The sequence below is a fragment of the Ictidomys tridecemlineatus genome, chromosome X (assembly GCF_052094955.1).
Source record: "Ictidomys tridecemlineatus isolate mIctTri1 chromosome X, mIctTri1.hap1, whole genome shotgun sequence".
Classification (NCBI taxonomy): Eukaryota; Metazoa; Chordata; class Mammalia; order Rodentia; family Sciuridae; genus Ictidomys; species Ictidomys tridecemlineatus.
In genome coordinates this window covers 2082934-2095469 of record NC_135493.1, presented here as the reverse complement: position 1 = coordinate 2095469, position 12536 = coordinate 2082934, and the positions used below count along the sequence as shown (strand labels likewise).

The 12536-nt window shown below is 48.8% G+C and overlaps 1 protein-coding gene across 8 annotated transcripts in view; it reads left to right on the top strand.

Annotated features, from left to right (window-relative positions):
• Positions 1-12536, top strand: part of Atp2b3 (ATPase plasma membrane Ca2+ transporting 3) — a 69601-nt gene that overhangs the window by 34525 nt on the left and 22540 nt on the right. For all 8 annotated transcript variants that reach the window (XM_021720434.3, XM_078034076.1, XM_078034078.1 and 5 more), the window contains 7 exons: positions 3840-4074; positions 7429-7608; positions 7732-7819; positions 8279-8385; positions 9576-9767; positions 11802-12015; positions 12310-12521. In XM_021720434.3, coding sequence (XP_021576109.1) covers positions 3840-4074; positions 7429-7608; positions 7732-7819; positions 8279-8385; positions 9576-9767; positions 11802-12015; positions 12310-12521 — 1228 coding nt within the window. The remainder of the gene's footprint in view (positions 1-3839; positions 4075-7428; positions 7609-7731; positions 7820-8278; positions 8386-9575; positions 9768-11801; positions 12016-12309; positions 12522-12536) is intronic.

Below are 12536 nucleotides of genomic sequence, written 5' to 3'. Positions count from 1 at the left end.
TGAATTCACATTTTCAACTCTTTTAGATATATCCTATTTTAGTCAGCTTTCCATTACAATAACAAAACCTTAAGCTAAATCAGTTTATAAAGAGAAAAGGGTTGTTTTGGCTTATAGATCTGAAGGTTTTGGTTCATGATCACTTGGCCTCATTGCCTTTGGGGCTGTGGCAAGACAGTACATCATGACAGGTATGTGTGATGGAGCAAAGAGTCACTTATTTCATGGCTGGGATGAGAAGGAGAAAGAAGAGACCACAGTCCCACAATCTCCTTAAAGGGCATGATCCAAGGACTTAACCGCCCCCCCCCCCACTAGGCCCTACTTCCTAAATTCCCACCCCTCCCAAGAGTGCCAAGCTGGGGACCAAGCTTTTAACACATAGGCCTTTGGAACACATTCTGTCCCTAACCCCCCAGTGGCTCATGTCCATCTCCCAATACAAAATGCATTCAATTCTTCTCCATGAATCTCCAGAGTCTTAACTATTCCCACTTTGCTTAAAAGTCCAAGTCCAAAAAAATCTCCTCTGAGACTCAGGGCAAAATCTTAGCCAAGAGCCCCTGTACAATTAAAAAAGAAAGTTACATTCTTCCAAGATACAATGACACAACGTAAGCATTCTCATTCCAAGATGGGGAAAATAGGAAAATAATATGGAGGGTCTAGACCAAAGTAAGACCAAAACCCAGGAGGCAAATCCTAAATCTTCAGGTCTGGTGTCCAAAGCACACCACGTTAGTATGTGGCTCCCAAGGGCTTGGTCAATCCCATCCTAATAACTTTGCTGGCTGCTTCCCACAAGGCCACTGTCTTGAGCTAGCTTTACATACTGTCTGCAATTTCCTCTGAGCATTCCTAGCATCCTCTAACTTCATGGGGTCTCCATTACAACATGAGCTTCATTCTCATGGCTCCATCATTGCTCTGGCAGAGACTGCCTGCAAGGATGCCAATGCTGCCACACACTGCCTGGCTCCCAGGCTTTCCTTTGAAATCTTGGTGGAAGCCTCCATGACTCCATAACTCTTGTATCCTGCATGCCTTCAGAACCAGCATCACCTGGATGACACCAAGGTCTGGCACCAGTGAGAGCTGTATCTGGGCCCACTTGAACCATGATTCTAGCTGCCTCTGGCTAAATACAGAAAAATAAATTCCAGGGAGATAAATCCCTAGTCACTTTTGGGTGAGCATGGCACCCTGGGGTTTTCTTCTCCAAAGACTCTGTCCTGGAAATTCTTTGAAACCAATTTACAGTTCTACATTTCTAAGCATGAGATGCCACTCCATTTCTGCAATTCCCTCTAGGCATCTTTCCTATTATCCACTTGGCTTCTTTTTAGTTGCACTAGCAACCACATCAGTACCCTCTTTGGCTGGAACTTTACACGAACTTCTTTTTTGGCCAAACAGCAAGTTTTGCAAATCTATCCACTCTATTCCTGTTTTCTCCTGATTCTCACAGTAAATTTAGCTAAAAAGGATGCAGGAATAAATACCCATGCCATATCCTGAATGCTTTACTGTTTCCTCCTTCACATGAACTAATTTTTCACCTTGAAACTCAGCCTCCCACAGAGTCTCAGGACATAGACAAAATGCAGCCAAATTCTTTGTCATAATGTAAAAAAAGGATGGTCCCCTGTACCATTTCCAGTGGAGCCCTTGTTTCCATATGAAACTTTATGAGCACAGTCTTTACTGTCTGCATTCCCTTAGCATTCTGGTCCTCTGAGCTCCCAGGAGAATTGCCCACGAAGCTGTGCTTATAGCATTCTGGCCTTTCCCTAGCCTGCTCCTTCAAACTTTCCAAACTCCTCCCACCCATTCTCAGTGTTCTTCCACATTGACAGGTGTGATCGCAGCGAGGACCCACTTCTTGGCACAAATTTTCTAGGCATCCTGCAATCCAGTCAGGTTGTCACTAAAATTAACCATCATGTCTACCTAGGAGTGCCATGCTGGGTCATATTATAACTATGTTTTTTTTCCAAATTAACTCCATAATTTGATGTTCCAAGTAGCTATGTAGAAGAATTCTAACTTCTCCTCATCCTTCCAAATACTTGTTATTCTCTCGTTTTATTGTTGTTATTATTATGGTCATTCTAGTGTATGTGAGGTGGTATCTTATGGTGGTTTTGATCTGCATTTCCCTAAGGACTAATGCTGTTGAGAATTTGTTCAAGTGTTTAGTGACCAGTTTAAGACTTCTTTAGAGAAATGTCTATTGAAGCCCTTTGCCCATTTTTTAGTTGGTCTGTTTGTGTTCTTATTACTTAGTTTTAAGAGTTCTTTATATATTCGGGTTATTAGATCCTTATCAGGTATCGGATTTATAAATATTTCTTCCCATTGTGTTGGTTCTTTTTACTATTGAGAGTATCCCTAGACTCATGATGTTTTAAGATTATGATAAAGTTCAATTTATCTATTTTTGCTACTGTTATTTTTGTTGGGTTTCTTTTAGAAGTGATGAAAATGTTGGAAAGTTGACTGTAGCGATGCTTGTACGTATCTATGAATACACTAAAAATCATTGAATTGTACACTTTAAATGGGTGAATTGTGTGGTATGTGAATAAAGCTGCTTAACAAAACAGAAACAGGGAGCATGCAGCCTTGCGTCCAAGCACCCTTGCTCCCCCTGCCCTTTCTCAGTCTATACACTTTCCTTTGGCCTTGGCCTCTCTCTTTTCCCCATTCCTTCTGCCCCACCCACCTGGATCCTCCCATACTTCCCCTGTGGGAAGCCTAGGGTTTCTTGCACCCCCAGGCTCAGCCTGCCCACTGTTCTCAGCAGACCTGATCACCAGGTGAGCCCCCAAATAGTCCAGGCACAGACACTGCAACCCAGGGCAAAAACCACATCCTCCCTGAAGCCCTGAGGGGTTGGTAGTGGAGGCTGGACTTCAGGGCTTCTCTTTTGATGGCCACTGTGGCTGAAAACCCAAATTCTATACCAGAGCCTGAAGTCCAAACCTGACTCTACTCTTTGCTGGCCATGTGAACATGAGCAAATTACCTCCACTCTCCATGGCCACCACAGTTTCCCCTGATAATTTATTTCCTGGGAGTGTTGTGAGAATGACATAGTGAATCCATGTTCCTAGGAAGACATCAGTCTGTGCTACCTCTTGTTATCATTTCCTTCTGTCTTGACAGCCAGTTCCTGCTTCATCAGTGTCCCTGTAGTACCTACCTCCTAAGCCCATTCACTTTTTCTATCACACCTGTCTTTAGCTGAACCCTCGCAGTCATATCTGTTCTGAGAAGCATCTGGGGCCATCAGAGCTTGGACTGAGATTGCTGCTTTTCCCATTCCATGGTTACAACTGATAGTCTGTGGCATTTGGGTTTTCCTGATGATCTTCCTCCTTGTCCTGTGGAGTCCGTGGGAGAACTGCCATAAGCCAGGAGTTCCCACCTGCCAACTGGGGTCTCTAATGTATGTGTGTCCAGGGGCTGCTGGAAAAAGTGACCCCAAACCTGCTGCTTAAAACAACAGTTCTGGAGGCCAGAAGTCCAATGTCAAGGTATAGGCAGGGCTGTGCTCCTTCTGACAGGTATAAGAGAGAATCCTTGCTTGCCTTTTCCAGATTCAGGTGGTGGCTACAATCCTCCATGCTTCTTGGCTTGCAGCTGCATTACTCCAGTCTCTACCTCTGTTGTCACATGGCCTTCTCCCCTGTCTGTGTGTCTCTGTGTCCTCTGCTATCTATATAAGGACATTGGACACTGGCTAAAGTCCCACCCTATTCCACTGTGACTAGTGCTGCTTCCTCTTGTTTTCTCCCTGTCTCCACCTCACTCCACCACCCCTCCCCTTGCCCCAGGTGCACCAACATCTTAAACAGCAATGGTGAACTCCGAAGTTTTCGTCCTCGGGACCGGGATGACATGGTGAAGAAGATCATTGAGCCAATGGCTTGCGACGGCCTCCGTACCATCTGCATTGCCTACCGAGACTTCTCTGCAGGCCAGGAGCCTGACTGGGACAACGAGAATGAGGTGGTGGGTGACCTCACCTGCATAGCTGTCGTGGGCATTGAGGATCCCGTACGGCCTGAGGTAGCCACCCCTTGGTAACTGCTTCCTGGACCTGAGGTGTCCGATAGGTGGAGGGCCAGCCTTTTCCCACACTTAACCTCCACGGTGTACTTCAAACACAAGCATGCATGGCAAGAGCCACTTTCTGCTCACCTTCCCAGCTGTTACACCTCTTACTGCATAGTTACAGGTAGAGCAAACCAGCCACCTGCTGAAGTGCAGAAACACTGGATAAGGTGGCCAATGGGAGAGACTTGGGATCCTCCTAGGGTCATGGCCATTGCACCCCAGATCACTCCCTCCTCAGTACACTTGATCTCCTTCCTGGAGGCTCTTGCCCTTGACCCACACAGAGGTTCTGGGCTGCCCACAGGAAGCCTCCTCCTGCTTGGTCCTGGGGATAGTCAGGCTTCACCTCCTACTGGGTGAGTGAGTGCAGCAGTGAGATCTTCAAACCTCACCCCCAGCCCCCTGCAAAACCAATAGGCTCAAGGGGATGGTGAGGGAGAGGGGGAGCCAGGGGTGACTGAACTGGGAAGCCTGACTGATGCAGGTTTGAGGGACAGGGTGGACCATTCTTAGTCAAGGGTTTAGTTGGATCCAAATGATATTCAGAATATCCTCATGAAAACCGTCAAGTAGGTCAGTGGCTATAGGAATAGAGAGCTCACAGCAAAGGTCCTGACTAGAGAGAAATTCAAGGAGCATCATTATATGGGTGACGTCACCGGCACAGTGTGCACTGCAACAGAGGCCAGACAGGGAATAGAAACTTCAAGGGCCATGTGTCTGAAGCAGGCACAGAGGAAAAGAGGGTGAGTTTGCCCAGTCATGGCCTTGACATTGGGAAGTCATTAAAGACCTTGAGCTGAGCAGGTTCCATGGGATGGCTGCTTTTTATTCTTTAAAAATGGGAGATCCTGCCAGGATTGTGGCTCAGTGGTAGAATGCTTGCCTACATGTGTGAGGCCCTGGGTTCAATCCTCAGCACCACATAAAATAAATAAATAAAATAAAATAAAGGTATTGTGTCTATCTACAATTAAAAAATTTTTTAAAAAATGGGAGATCCTGGAGAGAGGCAGAGTCTGGGAGGGCCTTCTGTCTTCACAGACCCTCTCTATTGCTGCCCTCTCATGTCAGAAACCTGAAAACATATTTGTAGGAGCTGCAGTGGGGTGTGGGGTGACAGGAGAGGAGAAGCTTCATGCTTTGGACCATGGACCAAAAAAACTCAATTCAGAAAAAAATGCCCAGTGGCCATGGATCATCATCAATAGAGCAGCCCTGCATTCCAAGAAGAACCCAGTGTGAACTGGCACTCAGGTGAGCTCCTAGGCCTGCTGCAAAATATTTTTATGTAAGTTTTCATCTCAGAAAATGTCAAACAGAGGCAAGTTGTGGTGAGGATATAATAAAGGCCCACCTTCAGTAGGTGCCCTGGCAGGTTAGGGAGAGGCCACCCCAGGCTGGGCATTGGCATAGGGGTCCAAGGAATCAGAAATGGCTCCTTTTTGGCTTGAGAGTAGCTTTAGATAGTCCAGGAAGCAGGTCACAGTGACAAGGTCATGTGGGAAGGCCATGAAGATTCTCAGGGAAATGGGCTGGCCAGGTAGTAACCAGGAAGAGAGCACAGAGGGCCCTGTGAATCCCTGTGCCAATAGCAGGAGGGAAGGCGCATGGGCCTTGGGTAACCCTGCTGTGGGCTGTGCCTGCAGGAAGCTTGGTGTGTGCTACCTTAATGACTGAGCAGAGCCTGACAGCTCTTCCACTGTGCTGCCCACCCTTGAGGAGGAAGCAGGGAGTACCACTGAACAGATGACAAGGGAAAACTGTCCCATGAGAAGGGGGTCACCTTATAAAGAGGGGCCTTCCTGCCTCCTGGTTGGGATGCTCAGAGTCCCAAGACTGCGTGAAGGATCTGGCAGCCCAGCCTCTGTCTGCAGCTCCCAGCTTTCAGGTTTGTCCCAGCCACTTGGTGGCAGCAGAGGAATGCCTTCCAGATGCTCCAGGGACAGGAGCTGCCTCATTGCCTTGCTGGGAGGGAAATTATTTCCTGGTAACATGTGGTCATATCTATAGCACACCAAGGTCCTCAAAGAGCAGAAAGTATCAAGGGGACACATCACAGGGGGATGCTCAACCTTCCTGGTCACTTTTAAGACCATTTCCTTCAGGGATCATCAGGTTTCTCTGTCACAGCCTGAAATGGGGGCCCCTCTATTATTGCCCCCACTCTCTCTGGCTGTTCCCAGGCAGCTCTGCCCCAGTCCCCCACAGCCTGACTCTTACTCTAGGATCCCTACACCAGAGGATTTGGCCACATCTGGGCCACCTGCACATCCTTACATCTTTCCTCCTTGGAGTCTGTGTTTGTCCCAGGGAATCCATGTTTATCCCATCAATGCTCTGGATGGTTTTTCCTTTCTGTCACCCCTCCCTGCCAGTGCATCTGTCGGACCCTATCTTGTCTGCTTCCTTCCCCGCTGCAGCCTCAGGGCCTGAAGAGCCAGTACTTCATTGGTTTGGGAAATGTCCTTTCCATCTTCCTCTCACTGGAATGATGCCATGACCTCCTGGCTCGTCTCCTGGCTTCTCACTTCTCAACCCTCGTTTTGCACTCAATGCTAGGGGGGTTCTCTTTCTCCTTGCCTTGTCCCAGAATTGAATATGATATTTGGAAATGAAATGCATGCTTCATAACCAAGCAATGTTCCATTTCCCCCAGCAAATAGATGATGTAAGGCCCATATCTCTAAGAAAAAGATTAATGCCCAGACAGTAAGAGAGGAGCCCAGAGCTTAGTTGCAGTTCTGGCTGCTTCAGAGTAAGCTGACCACTGAGTCCTCACCCTGAGTCAGGTCCCAGAAGGATGGGCCTGTAGCAGGCACTGCTAGCCACAGGAAAGCCAGTCAAGTAGCCAGAGTTGGGAGGCCCCTTTCTTATTTTTCTTTTAGAGTCAATGTCCCTGCCCTGCCTGCTGCCTGGTGACCTGGACTGGTTCTGCTCAGCAGCCCTGGAGCTCAGTTTACCAGCTGAAAAATGAGGTTAACAGCTGGGTAAATCTTATGGCCACCCAGGTACCCCTTTCAGACATGAATATGATGGTGTTGCTTCTCCCAGCCCTGCTCATATCACCAGGGCCTGGATCTGAGTCATTGCTGGTCCCTGGCATAGGTAGGCTGAGGATTGAGGGAGGCACCCGCCTACCATGGGCTGTTCTCTATGCCTTCTCTGGGCCCACCCTCCACAGACACCTTGCCTGGGTACACAGGTTTGGCTTAACTACTAGCTCTCGATGTTAGACCCAGCACAGCCCAGACACAAAATAAGTTTTGCCTTACTGGCTTTGCTTTCTCTTCTTGTCTCTTGCAGGTCCCTGAAGCTATCCGCAAATGCCAGCGTGCAGGCATCACAGTTCGCATGGTGACTGGAGACAACATCAACACAGCCCGGGCCATTGCAGCCAAGTGTGGCATCATCCAACCAGGGGAGGACTTCCTGTGCTTGGAAGGGAAGGAGTTCAACAGGAGAATCCGCAATGAGAAAGGCGAGGTAGCTCCCTGCCACCTTAGTCCCAGTTTTGACTGCTTCTATGACCTTCCTTCCCTGCCCTTTTCAGTCCCTCCACTAGCCCTCCACCCACCTTACCTGTGTGGTATCATGTGCTTCCCCCAGATAGAACAAGAGCGGCTGGACAAGGTGTGGCCCAAGCTGAGGGTGCTCGCCAGGTCGTCTCCCACCGACAAGCACACTCTAGTCAAAGGTAAACCAGCTCACTCAGCCCCTTCCTGGGGGCAGCATGGGTGCCCAGGCATGTCCTATCATCTGCTCATGAACACCTCAAGTCATGTTCCCATGTGGGTCTCCAGGGCCTGCTTATGAAGCCAGGATCCTGCTTCTAGAAACTTGTGTATAGAAAATACCCAAGCAGGAGGAGCCCACAGAGGTGGTCTCCTTACTGGAGCAGATCAGGAAATTGAGATCCACAGGAGGGAGACATTAACCCAAATCACACAGCACCGGCTCCCTCTCTTCTACCAAATGACACCCCCCTCACCACTGCCTGATGGACCAGGGTGGGAAGAGAGGGACTTGACCCACAGGTGCCCAGGAGCACAAGGACAGCCTGCCCCACAGACGCCTTGGCAGGGCTCCAGGGGGCCATGGTGTCTCCATATCTACAGATGGCACTGGCCCTGCCCTGCCCCATTCTGTGTTCCAGGGATCATCGACAGCACTACTGGTGAGCAGCGGCAGGTGGTGGCAGTGACTGGAGATGGCACCAACGATGGGCCAGCCCTCAAGAAGGCAGATGTGGGCTTTGCCATGGTAAGTCACCCAGGGCCAGGCCAGTCACCTCAACAGATGAGACCTTGAGTCTCGAAGTCAGTAACTGTGCACTAGAGAGTGAAACACTGTGTTAGGGCAGGTTAGGATAAAAAGTTCTCTCACATCGTAGCACTTGGGCCTATATGAGCTCTGCCTCCCTTGGGTCTCAGTTTCCTTGGTTTGGTTAAAGACATTTGACATGATAACATTTGCAGTGAAGTGGGGCATCACTGAGAAGGGGAGTAGGCAGCAGGGGCTCATCAGTGTTGGGCCCTGCCTGCCATTGCCCACTCCTAGTCCACTTTAAGTGGACTCCTGGACCATATTTCTAAATCATACACTTTCTAAATTGCAAATATGGATGCATGTAGGGAGTGGGGAGGATTTGATTGACAAATGCCTAAAAGTCACCTTCTCATTTCTATGACTTTCTAGTAGAATTGAATTATTTTCTATACTTGTGATTAAGAGTCCCTAGTGGGGTCTCCCTCTGTGCTGCTTTCCCGTTGCTTACATAGAGCTGGTTCTTCCCTTCAAACCCCAGGCCCACTGAGCAAGGAGCCTGCAGGTACTACCCACAGGGCTCTGGGCTTGGCCCTGAGGGCAGAAGCCTGGCAAGCCCTATCCCTACTCTAGCAGAAAGGAGCACCCTCAACTCAGCCCACATTCAATGCAGCCCACCAGGGGCCCAGTCCACCCCCTCCGGGCCCCCAGACCTGGAGGGAAGACCAAACTGAGCCTCCTGACAGCAGGTCTCACAGGGCCAGGCCTGAGGTGGAACAAGTGAGGGCTGGGCAGTTTTGCACAGGTATAGCCACATCTGCATTCTGTACTGGAGAAGCAAGGACCCACTGTTCCATCCAGGACCCCCAGGGCCTACTTAGATAATCAGTTTCTATAGAGCACTAAAGCAAACGGAAAGCTGGTGAGTGACCCTGTCATCAGCATCCTCTGAGTTTAGGAGCAAACTCCCTGTACTGTGACAGGCAATGACTCTCAGAGTATGTTTATAGCACAGATCATAATGGATTAAAATGAGTGCTGTTCCTAGCTGGGTGAACATCATTTGGAAGTGCAAGACAGAAAACCAGTCCACAAGGGCTCGGTGGTCAAAGGGGGCTGAGGGATGGACTCCATGAGCACTCTGGTTTGGACACTCATGGATTCTGCGTTTGTGTGCCATCCTCCAGGGGATTGCAGGAACTGACGTGGCCAAGGAGGCCTCTGACATCATCCTGACCGATGACAACTTCACCAGCATTGTCAAGGCAGTCATGTGGGGCCGCAACGTCTATGACAGCATCTCCAAGTTCTTGCAGTTCCAGCTGACAGTCAACGTTGTGGCTGTGATTGTGGCCTTCACAGGCGCTTGCATCACTCAGGTGGGCAGCACAATCCTGTGGAAGGTTTCTGAGGGCAGAGGCTCAGGCTGAAAAGCTCAGGCTTAAAGGCCAGGTGGAAAGCAAGTATTTTTTTTTATTTGTTGCAGATTCTTTTTAATTGAAATCAAATTCACATACCCCAAATTCACCATTTTAGGTACACAGTTCAGTAGATTTTCTAGTATAATTACCGTGTTATGCAACCATCACTTGTATCTGGTTCCATAGTATGTTCATCAGTCCCAAAGGAAACCCTATACCCAATACAGTCACTCCCTATCACGCCCCTGGAAATCACCAGATCAGTGCTACCTAATACTATCCTTTGTTTTTAACATCTCACTGAGCACAATTTTTTCAAGATTCACCCATGTTATAGTCAGTACTTCATTCCTTTTTATACCTGAATAGTATTTCATAATACCATCTGTGTACATATACCACATTGTGTTGCTCATTCATCAGCCAGTGGACTATTGGGTGGTGCCGGGTTTCTGTTCTCGTGACTAAAAGGCTCAGGGGTCACTCTAGTTAAACTGGGCTAACTGGGCTGCACGAAATAACCCCACAAGAGACACAAATACCTTTTTTTGGGGGGTTGCTGTGACGGCTCCTCTGACCTTAAGGGTCTGCAGAAAGAGAGAGAGCGAGAGCACGTGCTGACCCCTTTTATTGAGGAGAAGCTATTCAAATGAGGCAAGGGGTCAGGTTTCAGGGGCTGAGTCTGTCTTCATGATGTCCACTGTCAGCAGGTTGACTGACACCTGGGTAGGCCACACCCAAGGGCACAGTAAGAGAAGGGGACACACACAAGGCACTTCCATGGAAGATTCTATCCTAAACAGGGCAAGGGGTGATATTACAAAGGAACAGGTGAGCATAGCTTCACCCATGGGGCTGTAGCAAGACACACCCATGCACGAGACACCGACCCTCTAACCCAAGAAGGGTGGGGAAGCTCTGCCACATTTCTGTGACTGAGCGCCTTAGCACCCAGCTGGGGAGTGTGTCTCAGTCACGTATAAGGTTGGTCTCCCACACGGTGGTTTCTACGTTTTGGATATCATAACTGGTACTACTAGGAATATTCATGTGCAAGTTTCTGTGTGGACATATTTGTACCATTCTTCTGGGGAACTCCAAGTTTCTCCCTTGGTGGAATCTCCTCCCCTTTCTCACTGTCCCATTTTTCCTATCGGTGACAGTAGGGAATTGATTTGTTCACTATTAGCAATGTCAAAGCTTATTGTCAACAGGTAGTTAAATTATTTGCTGATCAAGTTGGTCCTTTCAAAGATTTTTGCTTTTTTTCAAATCACATGACACAAACTTCCCCATAATAATAATTTTAAAGTGTTCAATTCAGTGGTTTTTATTATATTCACAACGTTGTAAAACTATCATCACTATGTACTGCCAGAATAGTCTGATCACCCCAAAAGGTGATCAGACTATTACCCATTAGCAGACACTCCACTCCCTTCCCCAACCTACAGCTCCTCTAATGTGCTCTTTCTGTGAAGATGTCAGTTCTGGAAATGTCAAATGAATTAAATCATATGAAACCTTGTGATCATATGATCATGTGAAACCATATGATGCCTTGAAGCCAATTTTTAAAGAACAACTGAGGGGATGACAAGGCAAGTCAGATCAGAGTTCTGGCCTCTTCCTGTCCCTTGGGAATAGGAGAATGAAAGAGTGTCCATCCTTCTGTGGCCCCAAAGCTAGCCCCCTTTCACTGGACTACTTTTTTAGCCTGGGATAACTGACTGGACCTTTCACACCTTCCAGATCACTGCCAGCAGGCAAGAGAAGGAGATGGGAAGAAACTAGAAGCCTAGCAGTAAACCCCTGCTAACATAAGGACACCTAGGGCTGCAGACATTATGTGTTTATGGGAATGAAATTCTGATAGCATTGACCCCAAGCTGAGTTCCTTCTCAGGAGCTACAGGTTTTTTCACCCCAGGCTGTCCGCAGTTGGGGAACTGGGCAGCCTGCTTACAGAAGGGTTTCCATCCCTTCTCCACAGGACTCTCCTCTCAAAGCTGTGCAGATGTTGTGGGTGAACTTGATCATGGACACATTTGCTTCTCTGGCCCTGGCAACGGAGCCTCCCACAGAGTCACTGCTGCTGCGGAAGCCTTATGGCCGGGACAAGCCCCTCATCTCTCGCACCATGATGAAGAATATCCTAGGCCATGCGGTCTATCAGCTCACCATCATCTTCACCCTGCTCTTTGTCGGTAGGTTGGCCCCAGAGCGCACACATTGCAGCTGGTGTGTGCAAGGCATTCATGACACTGTGGCTTCCCCTCATGCTTGGGTGCTGTCTGGCACATGTCATCTGGATCCCCAGCCCAGCACAGGGTAGAGCAGGCCTGCTGCACACCCTTGGCCCTCACCTCCCTGCCAGCCCTCATTGTAGGTCTCCCACTGGACATCCCCAGGGTTGAGGTGGTAAAGACCAGAGGTGACTGATGCAGGGAGCACCCCCACACACAGCCACATCCTCAGCCCTGCCTCTCTCCTCCCTCCAGGGGAGCTCTTCTTTGACATCGACAGTGGGAGGAATGCACCTCTGCACTCCCCGCCCTCAGAGCACTACACCATCATCTTTAACACCTTCGTCATGATGCAGCTCTTCAATGAGATCAATGCCCGCAAGATCCATGGCGAAAGGAATGTCTTTGACGGCATCTTCAGCAACCCCATCTTCTGCACCATTGTCCTGGGTACCTTTGGAATTCAGGTAGGAAGGGCAGTT